We start from the raw sequence: 26,076 nt of genomic DNA, 5'->3' as shown, positions 1-26,076 counted from the left end.
TCTTTACCTAAAAACTTTCATCACTACATTTGAATTTGTCTCCCTTTCTCTCCCTGCAACGCTCCCTCCCTCCTCCTCTCTCTCTCTCTCTCTCTCTCTCTCTCTCTCTCACACACACACACACACACACACACACCCCTGCTGCCTGCCTTTTCTTCCTATGCTCTCAAAGTCAGATGAGGGCTTTGGCAGCTAACAACTCCTGCATTTTCAGACAGAGAAACAGTGAGTAGGTAAAATAAAATTATTGTCTTTTGAAAAATACCCTAACATGCTTGGCTGACAGGTATATCGTGACCTCCTTAGCGAGATGGCAGTGATGGAAAGAAAGCAAGTATGAGCTGGAACTGAAACTGAGCTGCAGTAGAGGAGGCGAGGTGGGGACTGACGGGAGCTAATCCTCTTGCCCTAGTCGCATCTCTAAAGCAGAGAAGTCTTGTAAATCCCCCTGATTAAAGGTGCAAACTGGGACCTGCTATGATAGGAAGCCCAACATGGTAAGTGTAAGTTACCAGGTACTTCCAATACCCTTTTAAATGGGTGGGTAGCCAGGGGTAGGTTGCACATGGTCTGTCTTCTGTAGCAGTAAACCAAGCCAGATGCTCCTTGGCAGAACTGCCAGTATGGGCAGGGTTCCGATTATTGGAGTGAAATGGAATGTTAATCGATAAACCAAGGAAGAATTTAGTTATGTGGACTAGATAAACATGACAGAAGATATTCAGAGTCTGAGGGCTCTCCCCAGGCACATGGGACACTGAGCCTATTGTAATAAGTTCCTGGCGATTTCCACTATGATTACATTCCAACTGAAGGCCTGTTCGGGTTGGGCACAGCATGGAGGTAGCTGTTTGCAGGCTGAGGACATCAACTGAGAGATGGTGGGAATGACAGGGAGTTCCTGTCACATTCACTCACTTATTCATTTCTTTGTCTTATATTTACTGAACATTTATAAGATACTATACCTATATTAGGTGTTGAAATAGAGTGCTGAACAAAATGGAAAAACTTTCCTTTCTTGTCATGAACATGGACATGTCCTCCCTACTATGTATAAGGGAGAAAGACATTAAACAGATAATCACATAAATAAGTCTATAATTACAAACCATAAAAAAAGTTTTGAAGAAAATATAGAGGGTGCTAACAGACTTAAACAGGAGAAGCTGATTTAGTTTAGAGGGCAGTGGTCGGGCAAAGCCCTTCTGTAATTTCAGGTTTAGATGGGAGTCAGCTGGGGGTAAAAAGGGGTAAAAGCAGTTTCAGTACAAGGCATAGCATATCACAAAGGAAAGAGATAGCAAATACTAGTGGATGGTCAGTGTAGTCAGAACATAGCGAGTGAGTTCCTTTTAAACAATTTAAGGAAAATATATATACTGGAATAACAAATATATGAGATGAATAAAAAACGATTTTATAATACCATAAACTTCTCAATTTTCTTTGTTAATATATACACATTTCTGCTGTAATTGCTAAGAGGAATGAATCTAACAGTGAAAGCAAACTGTATTTGCCTTGCTTTGTGTATTTTTATTGGGCTGCTTTCCAAAACAGACCGATGGGGATTTTAGCCTAGGTCTGTTTATGGGGAACCTCACTTCTCCTCCCCCCCACATCCATAATATAGTTTTTTGGTAAACTGTTCAAAAGATATTTAATGTTGATATAATCCTGTTATTAAATTCAACTAAATTTTGTCTAAATGTGAACTCAGACCACAGGGAGCTAGTATATTGCAAGAAAGATAACAGCCTATGAAACTCAGGACTCAATCTTCAGAGTTTTCTTCCACTGAAGTCTTAGTCCATTAAAATTAGCTGTGTGATCCAAAGGAATAATTGGTAAGAATGTTTAGTGGTTCATCATGAAGGTGATTAAATATTGATATTGATCTTGTGTTTTGGAACAATTTAATATAAGGAAAAATCCTTTAATTTTTAAACTAGGTGGGCATAAACAGATTAAAAAGCGAAGAATTCCTGTGAAATATAAGAAACAATCATTTAAGCATATGTTGTTTTGTCTCCAAGGTCCAGACAATTTTAACTATAATACTCCATAGTTTGAACAATATATTATGCCAAAGAACTACTTGTGCTTTATAATAGCAGCAGATCTATATGTTTTTCTGAACTTAATGAAAAATAGTAACAGAGCAAAAGAGAAATCTGGGTGCAAGTTAATCCAGATACCGAAAATGTTCTTAAAATCAACATATGAAGGCACATGCTTCTTAAAGTCAAGTTTTTTCAAGATTCATGCAGTTAGTCATTAAAGCATGAATTCATTTGTGTAAGGAATGTCTACCATGCATAGAGAAGCAGGGTAGAGTGCAAAGACCACTCAAGTAGGTGATCTGGGTTCTAGTCCTTACTCTCACACTTTTTTGCAACACAGCTCTGCATAAATCACTTCACCTTTCTGAGTTTGAGTTTTGTCATTTGCCAAGATGGTTGTTGTGAGGTGTGAAGGACAATCAGTGCGGAAGCTCCCTTGATACCTGTGAAGATGTTAAGTAAGTACAAGGCTTAAAAGGTCCTCAAGGATCTTAGAGCCAAGTGAAACCCCGTTTTCTCTTTGTGAATATTGGCTATAGGCATTTGAACATTGGTTAGGCATGTACTTTAGGGCTAACAATTATTTAGCTTCCTTTATTTTTTTTAAAAAGATTTTATTTATTTATTTATTTGACAGACAGAGATCACAAGTAGGCAGAGAGGCAGACTGAGAGAGAGAATGAAGGAAGCAGGCTCCCTGCTGAGCAGAGAGCCCAACGCAGGATTCGATCCCAGGACCCTGAGATCATGACCTGAGCCGAAGGCAGAGGCGCAACCCACTGAGCCACCCAGGTGCTCCCATTTAGCTTCCTTTAAACCGGAGAATAGAGTTAGAAAGTGTCAAGCCTTCTACTCTAGGATTAGCGGATCAGTGTTACATGGGAGGACTCTCCCCAGCCCCGACAACTAATGATATTCCTTACTGTATGCAGTTCCTCTGTCAAAAGCTGAGATAAATATCATCTATCTGGGAAATGCCTTCTTACAGACACAGGTCACATAATACAAATAGGGAGCAAAAGCAGATTGGTTTCTTTCTTAGAATAATCTATAAGTGAAGCTACTGGACTTGGTTCTTGATACATGTAATGAAATAATAACCTTTAGGAAAGTGGTAACAATTTATACTCCTCTACAATACTCAATTCTCAAGATATTCCTCATTACCAGTTTGATTCACCATTTACTATCTTCCATAAATTAATAACTCAAATCCACAAGATTCATCTATTTTCCTTCCTCCTACAGTCTACTCCTGTCCTGATGTGCTTGACAAGATGGCAAAGGCTGAGTGTTTAAATGTGCCTTCAATGGCTTACTTCTCCTCTTAGGATAAATCCAAACCCTTTAATAGTTTATATGCTCTGGGTGAAGTGGTTTCTTCCTCCTTCTGCAGCCTCATTTTGCACTACCGACCTCCCTCTCAAACAGACCACCTGTCCCTTATGTTTAGGTCTTTGTTTGCACAACATTACTTATGACTGGAGCACCAGATTCTAGAGGGAGCTCAGTATTCAGACAGAATTTCTGACTAGTGACAGCAAAATTGGCCCCCTTCATACAGCTAAGAGTACTGATTTCAAACTGACTACAAAATGACTGTGGCAAATACAATCATTTGTTTTGTCAGTCACTTAGGGGAGCAGGTTTTGATTTGGGCACTACCTCTTAGAGAGAAGAGGCTTGGGGGGGGTAGAGAATGAGGACCTAGAAGAGCTCATTGCTCTCCTACTTCCACCCAAATAAATGGAAATATTTTTCTACACTCTAGTTTTATGAGAGAGCTTTAGAATAGCCAAGAAGAAGATTTAAAATATTGGCACAGAAAAGTAACTCAAATAGGAGCTATTTATCTTTCATACCTTGTATACCTAGATGGTACACCTTCTACTGCATTGACAGATTAAGCATTTTGATACTGTGATCCAAATTGCTTTAAAACTTGCAATCCATGTTTTTCAAGGGCTCCTAGTAAGATGCTATCATTCCACTGGCACAAAAAGTTCCCTTTTAACCAAAATGGTGTACAATGGGTTGATTTTGTCAATTGAATGTTCTGGCTAACAACATTCTCAACTTCCACACTGTCACTATCCTAGTTTCTCATCATCTGCCTGGCCTGGGCGTAATGGCTCCAACTTTGATCTCAGACCTCTTGCTCAGTACTCCTCAACATAGAGATCCAATAGGCCAGTCTCATCATTTGAGTTCCCAGCTCAAAATTCTTCAATAGTGCTTCTTCTTCTTCTTTTTTTTTTTTTTATCACTGCTAGAAAGAGCCTAAGTATTTGATTATAAAACTCCTGATCTAACTGCAGCCTACCTCTCTAGGTCCATCTACTACCCCTTCCCCACATGCTTTCCCTCAATTTTTAATGAACTGGTCACTCTGAGCAACAGGAAGCTTCTGGAACATACCAAATTCTCACACATTTGGCGTACTTCCGTATATCTTCCCACGCTACTCATCTTTCCCTCTTCACCCAAATACTCCCTATTCTAAGCCTTTTCTCACTTTCCCAGAAAGCTAAGTTCCTCCTTCTCCCATGTTCCTCCTATTCTTCTTACACCTACCCATTACAACAATCAATTTCCATTGGAATCCTTGGTGTGTCTTTCTCTCCATATAATAATGTGCTATTTAGGTATTCTCATGTTTACTTCAGGCACCAGGCTCCAAGTCTAGCACAAAAAAAGATGCTCATGAATACATTAAAAATCCTATCTTTAATGTTGAATTTTATAGCTATCTACTTACTATTTATAATTACAGGTGATTAATCACCTAATTAATTATTATTCTCCATCAATTCTGAGCACATTATTTCATTAAAAAATCGAACCTGCTATAACATATGAACTCACTGAATATATAACCTGAAGAACAAATCAATCAGCCATCAAGGTTTTTAAAAACATTTCTACACTTAGGATCTTTTATGAAAATCTGGCAATAGGATAAAGATAAGCTATCTGGACTTTGCCCAAAAGAGTCATTTGGCCCAGGTTCCTAATAGAAGCTATCGCACAGAGTCTTTGAAATTTTACTTACATGGTATAGTGTGGTCTCTGGCACAGGCGTGCCCATGATGTCCTGTCTCAGAGCATCCATTTGCAAACTAGGTAGCAATGAATAGTGAGTCGGGCTATTACTCTTATCGCTCTTCTTTTTAGACTTCTTCCCTGTGTCTTTTTTGCTGTTTCTCTGAAACATGTACTCTTCTTGAGCAATTTTTTCATTGCTCATGTATCGAAGTAGAGAGTTTTCTATATAAAAAGAGAAATACACCAATATAAATATGCAAATATACCAAATATATCACTCTTCCCTGATTGTGCTATTAGATTTCATTTCTGAAATGTAACTTGATTTAATTTATAAAATACCTATATAGTAAAAACATAGAGCATCATAATCATTTGGGATCATAGGGCAATAAGAAATAGCCTACAGATTATTTATCCAGGTTTTATCTCTGGACCAACTATATGACAATCACTGTAAAACTTGAATCAGAAATTCTGGGTGTGCAGCTCATAAAATTTTTAACAAGTTCCCCAGGGAGATCCTGCCAAAAATCTATGACAAACAGTGACCTATAACAGACTAGCATCCTTGGAGAACTTAAAACCCATATTCTGAACCAAGAATCAGCAAACTTAATTCATAGAATCCATGCTTAAACTGACAGCCATCACTTAGAACTTCATAAAGCATTTTCCCCCAAGATATCATCATCATATGAAGTCTCCAAACAATGACTCAGTAATAGCATATATGTTTCTCTTTTTACTTTTTTCTTGATTAATTCTATAACACAAATGAAGTCAGAAACTAAAATTTGGAAAATGGAATGAATACTTAGATGTAAAGGAAACTGTCAATATTCCTGTATTTACCAACATTTTCTGAAATGTTCACTCCATGAAATAACTGTTAACTAGACTAATGAAGCAGATATTCATGCTTGCTTATCCCTGTGTGGCAAATTCAGCATATCATCTAGAAGTAACAGGCAAATGGGTTAAATATATTATGAAGGAAGCTTATGAGCTGAGGCCCTATGAATAGTTTTTTGCTTTGTTTTATTTTTTATCTATAACTTTATGGCTCTCTGTTTCAGAAAGCAGAAGTAGTTCACCATATCCACAGCTGGTCGAGTCCCATTTAGTAGTGAGACTTCCAGTGGCTCTCTTTACTGCTCACATCAACAGCAGGATAAGTGAACATAAAAACTTACTTTTGTAGATACTTCATGTGTAGCCCACCCCCAAGTAAGAAGATAACCCTGAACAACAAACAGAAGAGAAAAAAAAGCAAAGTGGTTTTTTTTTTTCCGTTTCTATATGGTTTTCATTAGTCACTGGCCCAGTTTCCATTAGCTTTATTCATGTACGTCAATACCCATTTTAAGATTGTACTAATTCAAAAGTAGTGAGGTTGCATTGCGGACCAATGGGGACTGATCACAAACTCTTCCTATTCTTTGAACTTAATTCTTTTATGCAGTTTCACACTTCTGACCTTGTTTTCCAAATAGTGACTTTGACATAACAATCAGATTTTTATTTTTTTTTACACTGTACTTATCTGCCCTGAATCCCTTAATAAGAGATATTCAGAGAAGATATCTATTTAATAACATATTAAGATAGTCAAACGTTGGTCTGAGTTGGTTTGGGTGTATCATCAAATCAACGAGAGAATGAAGTTTTCCACTGAAGCCATAACAACCTATTTAAAGAACATTTAAATTTGCTTTTTGTTCCAACACCCCAGCCTACACTGAAATTCTAGAACACTTACCTCTTCTACTATCTCTCTTCATCTTATTTGGATCTTCATAGTCCCCCACCCAATTATATTCCACTGGCATAGATATAGGTCGTAGCTTGCCTAAACACAGAGAACAAAATTCACATCACATTGTTTTTCTTCCCCATGTCCGCTCATACTTAACACTGATTTTTAGCTATAGTCTGCAAAACACACTCACTCATATGCAACGTTATGGTTGGCATTTGTGTAGATGAAAGATGTGTGTTTTGAGCCAGAAGGTGAAACTGCCTGTGGCAACGGGCCAGGTGATAATGCAATCTTAAGGCATCCTTTTATAAATAATAAAGAACAGCCTAGGTTTGCTCTCTTAGGAGCCCCAGACTTTAAGGGTATGGTCCTTTACAAAGAGTATCACTATTTTAGAGATTTCACTTTCTCTTCAGTCACTGGTTCTCTGCCTTATTCCCCAATGCCCAAGTGTCTATATCTTGATAGCCGGTCTCCAAGATAGTAGCCCCTTGTGTTTAACGCGCCTGCAAGGATATTAACCTGCTGTGGCTGTTGGAATGCTACAATGCTGACTTCCCATCTCCACTGCCTCCTAACTCCTGTCACAATATATTTTGGATTTATCACCATGCTTCAGCAATATGGCTGGATTCCCATTTATGGTCTATAGCTGGGCCTGCCCCACTCTCAAGCATCTATTTTGCTATTGTAAATAATTCTAGATTCCAGATTCAAGTAATCACTGCATTGGCTGGCCTGTCCTGTTTCCCTCTGTCTGTAGTCTTACTAAATAACATTTTACTTTAGCAAGCAGAACTCATGATATAGACTTCAAGCATAACTTTTTGGTGAGGCTCCAGTTTATTATTTTTGATCAACCTGAAATTCCTGAAGCACAAAAGAGCCTAAGAATATCATAAAAATGTTTAAAAAGCATACCTAGCACAATGCCTCGCATACAATAACTGCTCAATAAATTTTAAATGAATGAAAAGCCAAGACTCACACGGGACTGGATCATAATAATGATGATTATGATGCACGTGATAATAGTACTAAACATATATATATATATATATATATATCATTTACCATATGCCAAAAACTGTCTAAGGGTTTTATAAGTATTAAATTGTTCAATCCTCATAGTTATGAGAAATAGACTATCATTACCCTCGTTTTACTGATGAAGAAACTGAGACAGGTAATGTAACTGGCCCAAGGACACACAGTTGAGAAGTGTGTAGTACCAGGGTTGAAACCCAGGCATTTAAACACTACTTCTGCCGTAATTCGTGGTGACTTCAATATTTATCCTCCAATATTTTGGTTTATCAGTTTCTTGAGGTTCTCTCCTCTACCCACTCTTGTGGTTATATGCTTAACCTGTTAACTGCAAAGGTTGTAATCCTTTCTAGCATCCCATTTTTCAACTACAGTCTTCTTTTTTTAAATTTATTTTTTATTTTCAGCATAACAGTATTCATTATTTTTGCACCACACCCAGTGCTCCATGCAATCCGTGCCCTCTATAATACCCACCTGGTACCCTGACCTCCCACCCCCTGCCCCTTCAAAACCCTCAGATTGTTTTTCAGAGTCCATAGTCAACTACAGTCTTCTGTATTTCTAGTGCAATCCCTGCAGAACCCTAAGTCCAAATATCCTCCTCCTTAATCTACTGACCCTCCCACCTTCTAAGACCTCTCAGTCACTATATACCTCTTCATCTCCTTCGTTGCCCAGGTAAATTTCATGATCAATTACTATGATCAGTCCATGTATTTAAAAAATTCCATTAGGAGACTTTTAATTCTGTTCCTAAGGAAGATGTAACCTTATGGTTTTATACTATGTACAATGATAGAGTTTACATAGTATATTTTGCCAAGCTCTTTGAAAGTCTGAGGATGAACTGGATATGATAAAATTATTAATGAGCCAAAAAATGTAGTGTTTATTTAAAAGTGGTTTCCTTTCAAGGTGTGTAAACAACTTTAAAAACAATCACCTAAGATTCCAAAATTCTCATAGACCACATCTCTGCATTTTTATAAAGGGAGAGCTTTGGGAGAGCTGATGCAGGTGCATATATCCTGCCCTCCCAGAGTTAGGTAAAACTTTTGAGAAAGGTTCAGTTCTGTCATATCTATTCAACTGTTTGGCAGAATCAATCCTCCATATTTTCAATGTTTTGAATTCTGTATTTCCAAAATTCCTACAACTTATTTTTTTAGAATCTGGTTTTTAAAGTCAAGTCCATTTCAGCATATGTGTACTGAATTAACAGCCCTAACACTGTTTCTACCTGTCACCAAGAAAATCCTTTGGAAAGTGAACAACCCAATAAATAAGTCTATATGTTATTATATGCATATATAAAGTATTTTAATATTTTTCAAAGAATTGATTGGTTGTTTGTAGTCAAATGTATATGTACAAAACCAAGAAGAAACATGCTTCATGCATAGAATATGAAAGAAATAACTGTATCTGTTGTATTTCAAGTCATCTTCTCTGAGAGTCTCAAGGAGCTAAGTCATTGAGGCATATAATTAAGCCCTTGATATGCCTGGTTATATTATTAATCATAGGAAAAAAATTTTTCAAAAGAGTAAACACTGATTTTCTGGTGATTTTTTAGTAGAGTATACTGTATATTGCCAACACAAAATTGAGAAAAAGGTATTGAATAAAACAAAAAACTGAGATCAAAACCTTAATTAAAATTCACTTTTGGGGGTGCCTGGGTGGCTCAGTCATTAAGCATCTGCCTTCAGCTCAGGTCATGATCCCAGGGTCCTAGGATTGAGCTCTGCATCGGGCTCCCTGCTAGGCCAGAAGCCTGCTTCTTCCTCTCCCACTCCCCCTGCTTATATTCCCTCTCTCACTCTCTCTCATGCAATAAATGAATAAAATCTTTAAAATAAAATAAAATAAAATTCACTTTTGGAGGACATCAGTCTTTAGCTTTTTATTAGTTATAAAGCTCTGAATTTAGCAATGCCAAGTAAAAATAATCATTTTTAAAAGTATTATTTGTTTGGTTATAAGAAATAATGTTGCTTATAAGTATTATTGCTTTTATAAATTTTTTATTGTGCTGAAATATTGAAGCAGACTTAATAAAAAAGAATGAGGAAATGCTCATATAAACAGCAGTGCTTTGCAAAATGAAAAAATAGAGAATGGCTGAAATTATTCCTGATTCCAAATACAGAGATCTTTGATTACAGCGTGGAAGTGTTTGCCACTGCAAGTAATTGTAATTACACAAAATAGTAAAGTATAAATGGAAAAAGGAATTTATGGTTTGTTGCTGCAGTACCACTGGTCAAAAGAAAGAAGAGTAGTATAAGCATTATTTTAGTTTTAAGTCAAATGTATACTATTATTAATATATGCAAAGTATTTTTATGTTTGTAATTACTTTTTTTATTAAATTGATTTATTTTCAGAAAAACAGTATTCATTATTTTTTCGCCACACCCAGTGCTCCATGCAATCCGTGCCCTCTATAATACCCACCACCTGGTACCCCAACCTCCCACCCCCCGCCCCTTCAAACCCCTTATTAAGTACATTTGACTCACTCCTTATGGAAATGTACATACACCAATAATAAATCTCTGAAAAATAATCTGAAACATTTTAAGACATCTCTTTAGGTAGTGACACTTGTATTTACTAATTCATGATGAAAATTAATAATAGTAGTCAAGAATACAGTAAAAAAATAAAGAGCCCTATTATAAATTTTGCTGACTACTTTCTCTTAAAATTTTTATCCTTCCAAGCATAAAATATTTATTAATTGTACAGTATATTTGACACCCTACCATAAGCCTTGTGATATCTCTGTGCTACGGTCTCACAGTTTACACTATTTTGTTACTTGCTTGTCATATCTGTTGCACAACTGGAGATTTCTAACTTGGATTTCCATAGCGGCAGGAATTGTGCACTGTATTTCTTACTGTATTCTAATAAATGTAGAGTTGAAAGATAATTATTTTTGGATTTTATTTGAAATTTATTTTGAAATTAATGGCAAGTAGTTTTTTATTCTGAACTATATTTAGCTGTAACTAAACACAAATAGAACACTAAATATAATTTTAAGAATACTGACAATGAGGGCTGCCTGGGTGGCTCAGTCATTTTAGTGTCTAACTCTTTGTTTCAGCTCAGGTCATGGTCTCAGGATCGTAATTTGCACTAGGCTCCATGCTCAGCAGGACGTCTGCTTGAGATTTCTTTCCCCTTCTACTCCTTCCCCAACTTGTGCCCTCTCTCTCTAAAATACATAAAAATAAATAAATAAAATCTTTTAAAAAAAGAATACTGATGAAAGAGTACTTTGTAATGATCTTAAGTACTTGTTTTTAAATGAAATTGCTACATTTTAGTATTACTGCATAGACTTGCTTGAAAATAAACTGACATTTCCCTTAGATAAGAAAGCACATTTGGTGCTATTGCAAATGTTACACTGGCCTTTGGCAGAGCTAAGTGCTCGCTCTTCTGGGCTCTTTCATAGTGTTTTTGGTATATATATTATGATATTGTATTGTATCTTTCTGTTAAAGGTTTTTCTACCTTTTGGCAGAAACTGGGTCTTAGATATCTTTGTTATGAGTGCTCCTGGCAAAGATACTGACCCACAGCAGGTAATGATTAAAATTTTTTGAATGCTTGAATGGAAGGATACTAACATTTAGGGATAACCCAAATTACTGGGCCCTTCACTGGATCCTAGTTCCTCTTACTTACTCAAAACTATCTCTTGTGCAATGTTTGCTTCTTTCTCCTGGAGCATCAATTTTTCCCTTTCTACCAAATGGTTCCAATTAGCAAATAAACATGCTGTAATTTCTCCAATCTTCAAAAAAACAAAAACACCTCCTCCCTTCACCAGCAAACTACCACTCAACTACCACCTCATTTCTCTGCTCTCCTTTACAGAAAAACTCCTAGAATATAAAACTCATTTACATTCTCATTCTCCAATTCCTCTCCCTTTTTTCTAGCTTTACTGAGGTCTGACTGACAAATAAGAATGTTATATATTAAGGCTTACAACATGATTTTTAAGGTGTGCAACATGATGTTTTAATGTACATATACATTGTGAAGTGATGGCCACAATCCAGTTAACACATCCTTCACCTCACCTGGTTACCATTTGTATGTGTGGGTATGTGTGGTAAGAACACTTGAGATCTACTCTCAAATTTCAAGTATAAAAATGGAAAACAGTATTGAGGTTCCTCAAAACAAAACAAAGCAAAACAAAACACAGAGCTACCATATGATTTCCCAACCCTACTTTTGGGTATATATCCAAAGAAAATAAAATCAGTATCTCAAAGAGATCTATGCACTCCCATATTCACTGTAACATTAGTCATAATAGCTAAGACATGGAAACAATCTAAGTGCCCATTAATGGATGAGTGGCTAAAGAAAATGTGGTATATGTATACAACAGAGTATTATTCAGCCACAAAAGATGGAAATCCTAAATTTGTGATAACATGGATGAATCTAAAGGACATCATGCTAAATGAAATAAGCCAGACATAGAAAGACATAATGTAGCATCCCACTTTATGTGCAATCTCCTCCTTTCTCTTTCTTGGACCTTCTCAGATTAGGCTCTTGCCCCCAAAACTATACCAAAACCATTACTGTCAAGTTCACTAGCACCTTCATGTTGCTAAATCCAAAAGACAAATCTTAGAACCTTTGACTTTTTTGACCTATCTGTAGCATTTGATGCACAGGATTATTCCCTTCTTTGTAACATTTTCTTCATCTGACACAGGACTCTGTCCTCCTCTGGTTTTCCTCTCCTCTTCTGCTAAATTCACATACACCCTTGAAAGCTAAGTGAAAATGTCATTTCTTCGTGGATGCTCTCCTTGACCTCTTATTCTAAGCTGGGTTTCTCTGTATTTGTTCTCATTTTCTGTTGTAGTTTTTCTTCATAGCATGCCATTTATAGTCAAATAAGTATTTATTAAATTAATTGCTTGAATTCTGGCCCTCTTCTAGAATGTAAATCTCACAAGAGAAATTTCTCTGTTGTTTACTGTGGTATCTCCAGCACATAGCACATGGCCTTAAACACAGTAACTATTCAATATTTAGTGACTGATTACTTGTTAAGCAAGTAAACAGGGGTCCTTCCTCACACCCTGGACTGAAAACTGTCCAAGCTATGCCATTACTTTTTATTTTCATAGTTGCCTTCTCCTTCCTTCCTGTCAACTTTCCAGTCCCCTCCCCCTCATTTTTCCTTCCTTTTCCCTCCCACCTTCCCTCCCTTCCTTCCAATGTAGTATGTCAACCTGACCGACTGCCTTCATTTCTAACAAATCAAGCCTTAGAGACCGGTTTGGTAATACATCAGAATAGGAGTCCAGGGGCACCTGGGTGGCTTAGTTTGTTGAGCATCTGACTTCAGCTCAGGTCATGATCTCGGGGTCCTGAGATCAAGCCCCATGTTGGGCTCCCTGCTTAGCAGGAAGTCTGCTCCTCCTACTTGCCTGGCCCTCCCCCAACTCATGCATATGCTCTCTCTCTCAAATAAATAAATAAAATCTAAAAAACAAAACAAAACAAAACAAAACAAAAACCAAACCAACAAACTATGGGTCCTGCCTCCTGATATGTGGAAACATTCCTGTATTAGGCTACCCATGATATCTGTTGAAATACTACTGAATTGCTGCCCTTTTCAATTGTATTTATCCCCCCTTTTTAATTCTTTTCTCAGACATGCTTAAATCATTAAATTTCAAGGTGATAAACAGCACCTGAGAAGCAATATTATCTCTTACAGTTGAAAAAAAGACTGCAGAGAAATCTGACATGCCCTTTAATGCTCACACACAAAAAAGCTTTCTCTAGAGTCTAAGGAGAAAAGATATATACATATACACATACATATACACATCTGTTCTGAATATTTTAACCAATATTTTCATGAAAATGAGTGTAGTAAGGAATGTTAAGCTACAAGCATGCCACATATACCCATCAAACTCCCCACATACCAGACAGAAAAATTACTTTCAGATGGTTGACTGCATTTCTAGGAAAACATCCCGAGGTAATTTAAGGTAGACAATAACACATTTAAAGAGGAATAACACGGAACTGAATGGAAAGTCAGTAATTTTTTAAGAATAAAAGCAACATATCTGGATCTAATAAAATAAGTAAAAACAGGCACTTTGATCTTTAGGGACATATTTTTTGAATTTCATTTTTGGATATAAGAGCTTGGGAAAAAGTTGGGCTGTAAACATTGCAATGTGATGATTATTTAAGTACTGGCTTTAAAACCTCGTAATAATCTAAATCAAATACAAATCTAATTACTATTAACTTGAAATCTTTTCAGTTTCATTAATGGAGAACAAAAACAATTAAAATCTCATTTCAAAGAATAAACTACATCTTGTTTTTAAATTTTCCTATTGCTTTCTGAAAGTGATCTAGATTTTAAATGGGGAGTAATATAAAAGTTACTGAAGGAGAAAATTTTGAACTGTATCAAAAATTATATGAGACTTCTAAGACTTGATTTCAAGGCTAATTATATTTTGAATAAGATTACCTTTTGTAACAATTCTACCAAGAGAACAACTGCGCAGTACACATTGGAGTCTGGAAAGACAGGTTTTCCTAAGTTGAAACGTTTACCACTGTGCATAGAGTCACTTCTACATTAGAGGGGTGTGAGGACTAGGAAAGATTCAGATGGTTTAAATACTGTTTAAGTGGCAGAAGACTTCTGGGTCCTCCTCTGATGGCTCTGGTGGGTAAGAAAAAATGAACTATGCTAAAATACCATTGCCCCATGCTGTGCTCAGCATTAATACAGTTGTGGACAAGAAAGATGACATGAGTATGGAAATGTTACTTGGTTAGAAACATCCAATTTTCAAGTTAACCACAAATTAAAGCCCTCTTTTATTTTATTTTTTTCATAGTTTCAAGTTTTTGTTTAAATTCTGGTTAGTTAACATACAGTGTAATGTTAGTCACTCTATTTTACAAAAAAAAAAAAAATCTCAGTAAAGCAGTGTCTTGAAAATCTTATCAACATCAGGGAAAGAGTCCCCTTTTCTCATGAAGAGTAAAAAAGACAATGATTAAGACCACCAATTGAAGACTCTCTTTTGAAATAAAACAGAATGATAGCTTGTAATAACTTTATAATTCCTTTCACATAATTTTCCATTTGGGATTACATCAGTCAGTACAACTGGCAAGAAAGGGAGGGATGAAAAACTCAAGACACACCAAAGTTAATTCGTCAGGATTTCACCAGTAGTTAGTTTTGGAGTCAGCCCACAAACACACTTCCTACTTCCTATCCCAGTGCTCTCCTTGCTACATCACATTGCCTTGGTATGAATTCAAGACCACCGCATTACACAAAAATCCAATTCTTCTGTCTTCAGAAATAATTCAATGACATGTATGATGACTGCTTTTGTTTACGTGTCCTTCCACCCAGTATGCAACTCTTGCAAAAAGTTCTTAAAAGCTATGTGAAGAACTAATGGAGGATTAGAACATAAACTGTGGATGTAGCTTTGTATTTGCTGTCTGTCACCTTAACAAAGATGGAAAATACATTGCTTTGGCATGATGTGTCAACTTGTAAGCTGAGAGACTTACAAAAGAATGTTGGGTTTTAATATGTATACTTTTAAATGCTTCTGTATTGCCTTAATTATTTGCTCTAATGTCTCCAGTCTTTACGGTAACCAACATACAATTTTTAGTTATCTCTTATTTAACAAGATTCGACATAACACTTGACATTTTCTACCTCCTCCCCTCTCTCCTGCCCAAAGGATCTATATCCTCCATGATTTCTGGCAAACTGTTTTGCAGCGATACCAGTAATTCTACAAGGAACCTGGAGTACAGAACACCATGCACTGATCTTTCCAGTTAGTATTTACTACTTGAGTTTGGACAAGTAATAATTTATTATTTGAGTTTGGACATATAAAATTTACTCTAGAAAATGGCTCTTCTGCAAGATAGAACTGAAGATGACATTCAATACACCGTTTGCTGGGGTAGACTTTGACTTAAGAGCAGAGGCTTTTCCAGGGGCACTTGGGTGACTCAATCAGTTAAACACCCACCGGGCTCTTGATTTCGGCTTCAGTCAAGATCTCAGGGTTGTGAGATTGAGCCTCATGTCGGGCTCTGTGCTGGGCATGGAGCCTGCTTCAGATTCCCCATCCCCAACCCCCAAAAAGAATAGAGGTCTTTCCAAATCCTTACCTATTAAGTCAGATGTTTGTAAGTTAAAACATAAAGGAATTTTTATCATTGGTCTTTAAGAGGAGCTACCAAAGTCCATTATTTTAGCATTGCCCAAAATGTATTCCATCAAACCTTCCATTGGGAGGTTAGTAAGTATTTTGTGACCAAAACAAAAAAAGATTCAATGTACAAATACATTAGGGAAACAATAAGCAACCTAAATTCAAGAAGACCTTCAAAGCCTTTAAGTATGCTTACACGCACTTATTAATTGCCAAGAAAGGGATAAAATACTCAGAGGTCTCCAGTCATATTTAACCAGAAAACTTCATTGTTTTGCAAACATCCTCTTTCAGAACTAGAGATCTGAAGGACATATTTGGGGAAATGATGGATCCTTAATCCACACTGTGATGTGAAAGCTAATACTAACCACTCTTAAATTTTACCTAGCTACCATTTACTACAGTTTTTTTTTTCCCCATAGGATAAAATGCGTTTTGATTTCAACGAGGGAATATGGGTCCCCTCCTGCTCCAGGGAATGTCACAATTGGATTTTCTATTGTAGAGTAGGATAGGTCATCCCAGACACTCACAACATTATATTACTTTTGCCCAGAGACAATGTTAATGGTGAGTAGATGTAAGTCTCTTCTCAGGGCAATAATTTCAGAGATTCTTTGAATTTTTTTAAAAAAAGCAATTGGCCCTGCATCATACAAGGGCTCTTTGATTTTCTAGTCATACATATCTGCTTCTGTACTAAATCTGTCTGTAGCTGATTCTTCTTAAGTTAGCTAAGGGTTTCTCAAAAGCAGCATTCTTGACATTGTGGACTGAATCATTCTTTATTGCTGAGATCTGTCCTGCTCTTTGTAGGATGTGTACTAGTATTCTGGGCCTCTACCCACTACACATGCCAGTACCTTTCCACCCGCAGTTACAACAACTACAAACACCACCCCCCCACCCCGCAAAATTACAAATGTACCCTGGAGGGCAATACTGACCCCAGCTGAGAATCCCTGAGTTAGGCAGGCTCTTTCTATTCTTGGCTTCCCATTCTGTCTTTAAGGGAAGCACTATTTCACCTAGTTCATATTTTTCTGTTGATGAATTCATTTTAAGAGTTACTTTTTTCCCTCAGGCAGTTGTATCAGTTTCGTTCACTTGGTTTGCTGATTTTTCTATTCTACCCACATATTGATACTCTGGAATTTAGAGGCGAGGGGGTGAGGGAATGGGTGAGCCTGGTGGTGGGCATGGAGCCCTGGGTGTGGTGCATAAACAATGAATCTTGGAACATTAAAAAAAAATAAAATTAAATTAAAATAATAAATAAATAAATAAAAACTAAAAAAAAGAGTTCCTTTTTCTTCATCTTACTATTTTATTCATTATCTAGCACTTTAATTTGTTCAAGCTGATTGTTTTCTTGCCTGGTTTCATTTTTTGGAAGTCTCCAACTATTTTATTTATTTTATATATTATTTTTGCTCTCCTTTTCCTCCCTAGCAATTAAACTTTAAAAAGGTGTGGGGTCTGAACCATTCTGAGAATTCTGATGCTGTGAGGTTTTATTTAGACCTTTCTGCCCAGAGTATGAGCTACTGGTTTCCATAACGGAACTTAAAAGAAGATTTGGATCAGGGCAGTTTTTAGTATTACTACGAATTTTGAATGTTCTTCCTTCTGCTTTTCAAAACCAAACCAAATGGGACTTAGAGTGGAGAAGGGAGTTGGGGGAAATTGGAAGGGGAGGTGAACCATGAGAGACTATGGACTCTGAAAAACAATCTGAGGGTTTTGAAGGGACGGGGGGTGGGAGGTTGGGGTACCAGGTGGTGGGTATTATAGAGGGCACGGATTGCATGGAGCACGGGGTGTGGTGCAAAAATAATGAATACTGTTATGCTGGAAAAAAAAATATTAAAAAAAAAAATTAGAATGAATAAAAAATTAAAAAAAAAAAAAACAAACATAATGAATCTGTTCATATTTCTTTTAATTGTTATGATTTAAATGGCTGGTTAGTGGGTAGGGAAAGAGACCAAACAAAGGGAATATTTCCAGCCCTTTTGTCCTTTATTAAATCCCTCCACAGGGAGAGGATGGATTGTTAATTTGATCTATAGGCACTTGACAATCTTTGGAACATTTTCATTTATGAGAAGGAACAATTCATTATGCCATTTAGGCACTATTTCTTGAGCATTTTCCATGCAGCAAGAATAGTACCAAGTACTAGACATACATTATCTCATTTAACCCTCATAAAAACACCACAAGTAATCCTGCCATCTCATTTTACAGATAAGGAAGCAAACACATATTGATGTAAGGCTCAAGTTCAAGGTCAATCAGTTATTAAAGGCCAACCTGTGATACCAAGTTCTGATCTATCTGACTTTAAATTCATGCTCTGCTATTTCTATCAGTAAAATTGCACAAATTAGGAAAAAGTACCTTCTCTCACTGATTATTCTGATCCTTACATTAGAAGCAGACACGTTTCCATTTCTCTCAAAACAATTGCTAAACTACTTTTCTATCCATTACTTGGTCCCTTATCACCATCAGCCTGATGTTCAAAATTATTCTGTGAAGCTAATCAACATGCAGTCTTTATGAACTGTATTAAGTAAGTCCAAAAGAATAACAATTCCTGTGGGTATAGTATACATCTCATATTTCTACATTTTTGATTCACTCATTTCTATTTCTATGGTTAGTTCTTTAGAAGTGGTACATTTTACTTGAACAAAGATATTTTCTGTGGTTAGAATCACAATTTTTTTTTCTAGCATAGGTGATGAGTGACAGCTGAACTTTAACCTGATTAGTTAGACAATTTATATTTTAAAAATCACAGGAAAGAGAGAAGGCTTATATTCAGAAATAAAGAAGTATGAATGTATTGTGTGTATGTAATCCTTTAAGAAAAGTTTTAAACAGGGGCGCCTGGGTGGCTCAGAGGGTTAAAGCCTCTGCCTTCAGCTCAGGTCATGATCCCAGGGTTCTGGGATCAAGCCCTGCATCGGGCTCTTTCCTTGGTGGGGAGCCTGCTTCCTCCTCTCTCTCTCTGCCTGCCTCTCTCCCTACTTGTGATCTCTCTCTGTCGAATAAATAAATAAAATCTTTAAAAAAAAAAGAAAAGTTTTAAACAGTGCTATTAATTGTAATTTAGCTGACGAAAAGGTAGAATGACGTTGTAAGACAAAGACAATGTTGAAGTATGATAAGAGACTCTGGAACCCCATGGATCATTTCCTCTCCTCACACCAACAGAACAGTTCATAGTGTCACTGCCCATAGGTTCTTCACCATGTTGGTTTAAGTCATTTCAAGCCATTAGCTGTTCATGTGGATAAATGGCACATGGTAGTTTTCTCTTGTACCAACTACTCGAGTGGAAAATATTCAGTTATAATGTTATAGAAATTAATTTTCCTCAGTGCACAATGTGTGAAAATAACATTGATGAGGAACGTTTCTAAAATAACAGCTCTGCACTCATTCCTGTGTTTTTTGTGAGGTCCTGGATTCTCAATAAATCAGAAAAGTCTAGATTCCTTCAAACCACTACTATTATGTGATATTATTATAAGAAAATATGTGTTCTTCCTATTCTTATAAAATATGACCACTCCACAGCCATAAAGGGACTCAGTTATCTGTATCTACCTTTTAGCCGGTTTCTATGCGTGGAAATGTGTTATGATGGAAAGGCAAGAGCAAAGAGTCTGTGAACAGCAAAAAGGAAAGCTGATGGGGCACATTATCATTCTGAAAAGTTGCCAAGCAACTGATCTCATCAAACTCAAACCTTTACCTTTGAAGCATGAGCCGATGAGACCAGATAGTTTAAGGGATTTAATGCTGTCCTCTTTTCCCCCTGTTCTAACGTTTACATTAAAGTTACTTACTTAAAAACTGCGCTGTTTATTCACCCCATCTAATTCTTCTAAGAGTTTAAAGTGGTTGATACTATTATTATTATTTATGTATTGAGATCTTTAAGTTCTTTTGGTCCCCCCCAGGCTGTATTGAGGTATAAATAAAAATTGTTTATTTAACTTGTACAACGTGATGATTTGATATACGGAGAATTATGAAACTATGACTACAATCAATCTATTTTAACACATTCATCACCTCACGGAGTTATCTTTTTTCCTGTGAGGTGAGAATACTTAACATGTATTCTCTTAGCAGCACTGAAGTTTCTATGCAACAGTGGCAACAATGAGACTAAATATGCTGGACACTTTCCAGGCAACTTACAATGCATTGTCATGAAATTCTCACAAAATGTCTATGAGACAGGTACTATCATCTTCATTTAACAAAGGAGAAAATTGAGACCAACATCCCTGAGCTCACACTAGAGTAATTAGATAAAAGACAGGATTACCAAGTAGGGCTGATGCCACAGTGCTAGTAACCACTGATATAGGCTGCTTCCCCCACTCCGTGTTTCCAGAAATTATTCTCATCTATCTTTTTAAGAAAGTAGAACCCATTTTATGTTCTCGGATTTAAAAAGGACATAACACATTGTTGCTAATTTTACCCTTCAATTCAGCTACCTTTTCCTAAGGTCTGTCAGGGCCATGTTTATGTAAAAACATATTTACTCTAACGCCTATAAATATAAAACAACACATATGAGACCATACAGAATCAGACCTATTTCGGCTTACTTGAAATCAAATGCTTGAATTTGGAAGGAAATTCAATGTCTGGAAATTATTTCTCTACAATTTAGAAAATTACTTTCATCACATCTAGCTAGCTAGTACCACTGGTAGAGTCCCAAATATGCATGGGTACTTAATCTCAGCTCTACTACTTACTAGTTCGGTAAGTTGGGTAAATTATTTAATCTATCAGTAGGATTCTAGTAGCACCTGCTTCATTGGGTTGTGAGGATTAAATGGGTCAATGCCTTTGAAATGCTTAGCACAGTGCCTGGCATATATAAAAGCTCACAGGCATTACTGACATTTCTAGAAGGGCCATCTGTTGTCTATCAATATTATACTTGTCTGATAGTTTAGGGTAAATAATAGTTCTTTAAACTTACTCTTAGCAACAACTAGTGGGTCTATGATATAAAATGAGAAACTTGCCTAAAAATATATATTTTAAAGTCCACAGTTAGGATATTTTCAGGTATTTTTCTTTACATGTGTGTTTCTTTGTCACTGTGTCCAAAAGCAGAGCTTCCCTAAATATTCTTGTTTTATATATCTAACTTTAAAATATGAATGTACTAAGGTAATATGACAAGAATATACACATTTAACCAAAAACACATAAAAAGTACTGAATCATGTTTCTCCTTTGATTTTCAAAATCCTATCTATACTCTTATAATCTTAACTCTAAACCTCTTGGAACAAACATGTAATCTGGGGAGTTAATAGGAGAGAATGACGGCTAAGCTCCTATATAAGATAAGGGTATTTGTGACTAAGAAGTAAGTTGACTACTGTAAGCCCAAATAATTTCCTCATTATATTTCAAGGCATCACACAAGGATAAAAATGTTAAATTATTGTCATTTCCAGAAAATATGAAACATGAACATTTTTGTACTTCAGGTTTTTTGTAATATATTTCAACAGAATTATATATTTTTTCTCTTTATTTATTTAGAGATTTATTTATTTGAGAGAGAGAGAGAGAGGGAGAGTGAGCAAGCAAGAGGAGGGGATGGGACAGAGAGAAAGGGAGAAACAGACTCCCCGCTGAGCGTGAAGCCTGATTCAGGGCTTGATCCCAGGATCCTGAGATCATGACCTGCGCTGAAACCAAGAGTCAGACACTTAAAGGCCTAAGGCACCCATTCACCCCTATTATCATTATTTTTTAAATATAGGGAAATAATGTCACACTTGGGAGTCTATGAAATGGGAATGCTTTATAGATTAAATAAAGAAGTAATCGATAATTGCTTATCAAGTTTTGAAATAATTTAGGTTCTGGGATGAAAGATTTATACAAATCCTCAGATCTCAGACTGAGGTTTGAGAAATTATCAGGTATTTGGTGGGATAACTAACATTTAGAAACCCTAGAAGATGACTACTTACTTAAAACTCAGCACAAATGCAACTTTTAGGTATGTGACTTCCTGGGAAGACTCTGGGGCTTCAGCAACTAGGCTAGTGTACTACTTTGTTCACATATTCCTACTTACCTAAAGTTATTACAATGCATCTCCTTATTTGTTTCTTCCCTCTAGGTTATGACTGCCTTCCAGGGAAAATTTATGTTTTATTCACCTTTGAACCCCCAGTGACTGGGTGATTTTATGTACACAACAAATATTTGCTGAATGAATTTAGAAATGAATTAATCTTTGGGAAAATTAAGGACACAAATTCATGTGTGTGACAGGCAGAATTGATTACTTATGATCTGATTTTAAAAAGGTTTTAATACATTAAACTGCTGGAAAATCTTCACTGAAGCATCTGTAAGTATTTCCACTGAAGGTTCAGATTATATTCCATGTTCAAAAGTTAAAAAAAAAAAACGTTCCGGGATCAAAAGTAAAATAACTTTATTTTTAAAAAACCTCCTACCCCTTTTTTAAGCACACATACATATATATTTCTTTTCTTCCAAGTTGTTTATAAAAATCTATCATATTGGGGACCTGGATGGCACAGTGGATAAAGTGACTGACTATTGGTTTCAGCTTAGGTCATGATTTCAGGGTCAGGAGATTGAGCCCTGCCCTATGTCAGGCTCCCTGCTTGGAGCAGAGTCTACTTGAGACTCTTCCTTCCTCTCCCTCTTCCCCTCCACTCTGTGCTCTCTCTCCCTCTATCTAAAATAAACCAATCTTTACAAAATATGTATCTATAGGATATCTTAATTTTCTAAAACTTAAACAGCATTTTGTTTTATTGGGAGAGAGAGGATTTGTGGAACATGATGACACTAGGTGATTTAAAACTGCAGTCTGAAGAGACTAACAATCAAAGCCATTCAAGTGAGAATTAGTAACATTTTTGTATAAAGCTATCAGCAATCAACTTCATCTGGTGACTAGAATTTTCCCTTAAACATTCTTATCTACTTCAAAATAAGTAGAAGAGAGCCAAAATAATTCTAAGAGATAAAAAAAGACTTGATATACATTTTTGCCTATCCAATAACAGGTAGTCAATAAGTACTTGTGGAATGAATGAATAAAAATAAAGATCTTATGTGATAAAGCAAGGGTAAGGATAACAAAGATAATAGGCTTCTATACTGCTCTGTACTGCAGAAGTTTACAATATAATAGGGGAGAAAAGTGAGGGTGAAAATACCTTCCAATTATGACAGTTTAAGAAAAGTACCCACAGAATAGTATGAGGAGCTATGTTCAGAAAATCATTACTTATTATGATTTTAAAAAGCACATGGACAGAGAATAACACAAGGTAAGTATGGTTCCTATTGTTTAGGACCATTTGGGGCAAAACTTCTCATACATAATTATTACTAAAGAGCTGTAAGGAAATCAGGCACATGTAGTAAGTAAGGTAAATGATGACCAATCATTTGGAACCACAGGAGGGAGACATATGGCCATAGTGGACAAGTAAGGAGGGCAAGAGGAAAAAAACCCCTAAAGACAACTGTCCTACTCAGCTCCAGCTGATCATCTGTACTAATCAGCAAGAATACTGTCTTTCCCATTTTCTATGCTCCTCACTAAAAATGATCAGTTTGAAAACTGGAAAAGGAGGAGCACAGAGTTTCAATTAAATCCTTTCACTCTTGTGGTAGGATAATAGCTTTACTACTTTAACTTTAGGCAAATTCATAGGCAAATCTTTCACATACAATGTATCAATTTAAAGTACACGTGACTGCATTACTTTCTTGGTCTCTTGGTCTTGGGTCATGCACAGAAAAACAGAAGTCAAAGATGAAAAATCCTAGGGATTTGGTAACTCTAAGGTCATCTCTGACTTAAATACAGTGTGTGTTTCCTATTTAGAATCTATTTCCACTCAAATTTTCCAACTTCTTAAAAAAACACAAAAACTGTGGTGAGATTTTTCCCCAGAAAGTTTATCTAAAGATTTTTTTTAATCCCTGAAGAATAAGGAGTCAATTTTATATAAGTCAAGTTAATAGGAGCATTCGTCTTTGAAAAAAAGGAAAATTCAATTATTCCAATTTGGCGATATCTGACATAACAAAAATTACATGTGTTCAAGGTGTCCTTAAGTCATTAATGAGTTAAAATGCTACCTACTGTTCTTACCTATCTTTGGAAAATTTTGAATAATTTTTAATATCACACTTACACTGTTGAGATTCCACTTAGAAGCACATGACCGACACAGATCAATTATAAAGATTCAAAAGCTATCAAGTAAATCAAGGAATTTCATAACCCAAAAGTCTATGAAAAGAAATAGAGGTTCTCATGTGAGACATGTTCTCTTGTCAATGTAAGAAAAGAACTCTTACCATAAGTCGGGGTGCTTTCTCGTCTTCCTTGACTACTTGATCTTCCTTTTTCATATTCATAGCAATATAAGACAGTATCTTCCTCAACAATATTAAACCTCTTTCTATATTCCTGATCCAGAAATGAATTCGGTGATTCAGATCCCTTATGCACTGGCTTGCCAACCATATGTCCTCTAAGGTCTTCACAAGGAAGGTTTCCTTTTTCATCCCTAAAGAAAAGTAAAGGAGAAGGATGTAGGAAAGTGTTAGGGCGGTAAAATGGCAGAGAGGGTCTAAAACAGTTTATAATATCCTTCTCATACAATATATCTTCTGATTTTTTTAAACTTTCTTTGAGGCTTAAAGTGTAATTTTTCACTATCCCTATATTGCAGGAAAATAAATGTTGAGGATCAGAGAGGTTAAATAACTTGCCTAAAGGTCACACAGCTAATAAATGACAATGCTGGACATGAATCCTGGATCTTCTAACTCCTGCTCTAGTTCATTTTCACTGTGCTATGTCATACCAAGGAAATGATGTCAGCACATAAATTACTTTTGGTGCTCAAGATAGTAGGTGTAAGTTTAACAATGCTACCAATATAGCTTTCTTGTGCCAGTTTAACTAACTGATGTACAGTAGTATTTGCACTGCTTAAAAACAAGGATGTGTTTAAGAACTACCACCTTTGTAAGGACATTTGCAGCCTTAAGAAACAAATTAGCATTCTGTGAACTGGCATCATAAGAATTTCAAACAGCTTGTTATTAATTTAAAATAAACCTTATTGAATAGAATGACTTTCAACATCTAAAATCTATGTATCTTATTTAATATCAAAAATACACATTCATAGAACTAATTCTAAATGGAAAATTCAAAATTTCATTGCAAATAAGCAACACTTCTTGTGGAGAGAACACAGAGAAACCTGACAAAATATGGAATTTAAGATGATGGCAAATTGATTTTCTATAGGATTCTAAAAAAGAAAAGTCTAATCATTTATGGGATCCCTAAAATTGTTACTCACATAGAGTATTAATTTACACAGCCCAGGCAATTGGGCCCCTAATGAGTGGAATTTGGGCAGAAATACTCCACTTAGGATGGGTTAAATTGAAGCTTGTTTATTTTATGATGTGTTTCACTATGACAGCTATGAAGTCTTTGTTAGAAAAGCCTGTCTTCTAGAACACGACTATGATTGTAAATGCAATGTTTCTTCCCTTGCAGATCATTAATTTTATTTCCTCCTAGTTCTTAATTGCTTCCAGTTCTACCCTCAGTGTCATGAATGCTATCAAACCAGAGAAAAATTTAATTTTATGTTAAGTGCTAAGACTGAAAACTTAAATCAACAGCTTAGCTAAATTATAACGAGACAGATAAAAAGAACATAATTTTACTTGACACTATGTCTTATAAAATGGTGATGAGCTTATAAAT

At 36.0% G+C, this 26,076-nt stretch overlaps 1 protein-coding gene across 5 annotated transcripts in view; it reads right to left on the bottom strand.

Annotated features, from left to right (window-relative positions):
* The window catches only part of CNKSR2 (connector enhancer of kinase suppressor of Ras 2), a 281,217-nt gene that overhangs the window by 80,815 nt on the left and 174,326 nt on the right, over window positions 1–26,076 (bottom strand). For 3 of the 5 annotated variants that reach the window (XM_032330646.1, XM_032330644.1, XM_032330647.1), the window contains 3 exons: window positions 24,642–24,853; window positions 6,874–6,963; window positions 5,119–5,333 (listed from right to left, as the gene is read on the bottom strand). In XM_032330646.1, the coding sequence (XP_032186537.1) occupies window positions 5,119–5,333; window positions 6,874–6,963; window positions 24,642–24,853 (517 nt within the window). The remainder of the gene's footprint in view (window positions 1–5,118; window positions 5,334–6,873; window positions 6,964–24,641; window positions 24,854–26,076) is intronic. The other 2 variants (XM_032330643.1, XM_032330645.1) reach the window with 1 other exon arrangement.

This window comes from Mustela erminea, chromosome X, assembly GCF_009829155.1.
Source record: "Mustela erminea isolate mMusErm1 chromosome X, mMusErm1.Pri, whole genome shotgun sequence".
Lineage (NCBI taxonomy): Eukaryota > Metazoa > Chordata > Mammalia > Carnivora > Mustelidae > Mustela > Mustela erminea.
Note: the sequence above shows the minus strand (reverse complement) of the source record. Positions and strands in the feature narration are given on the sequence as shown.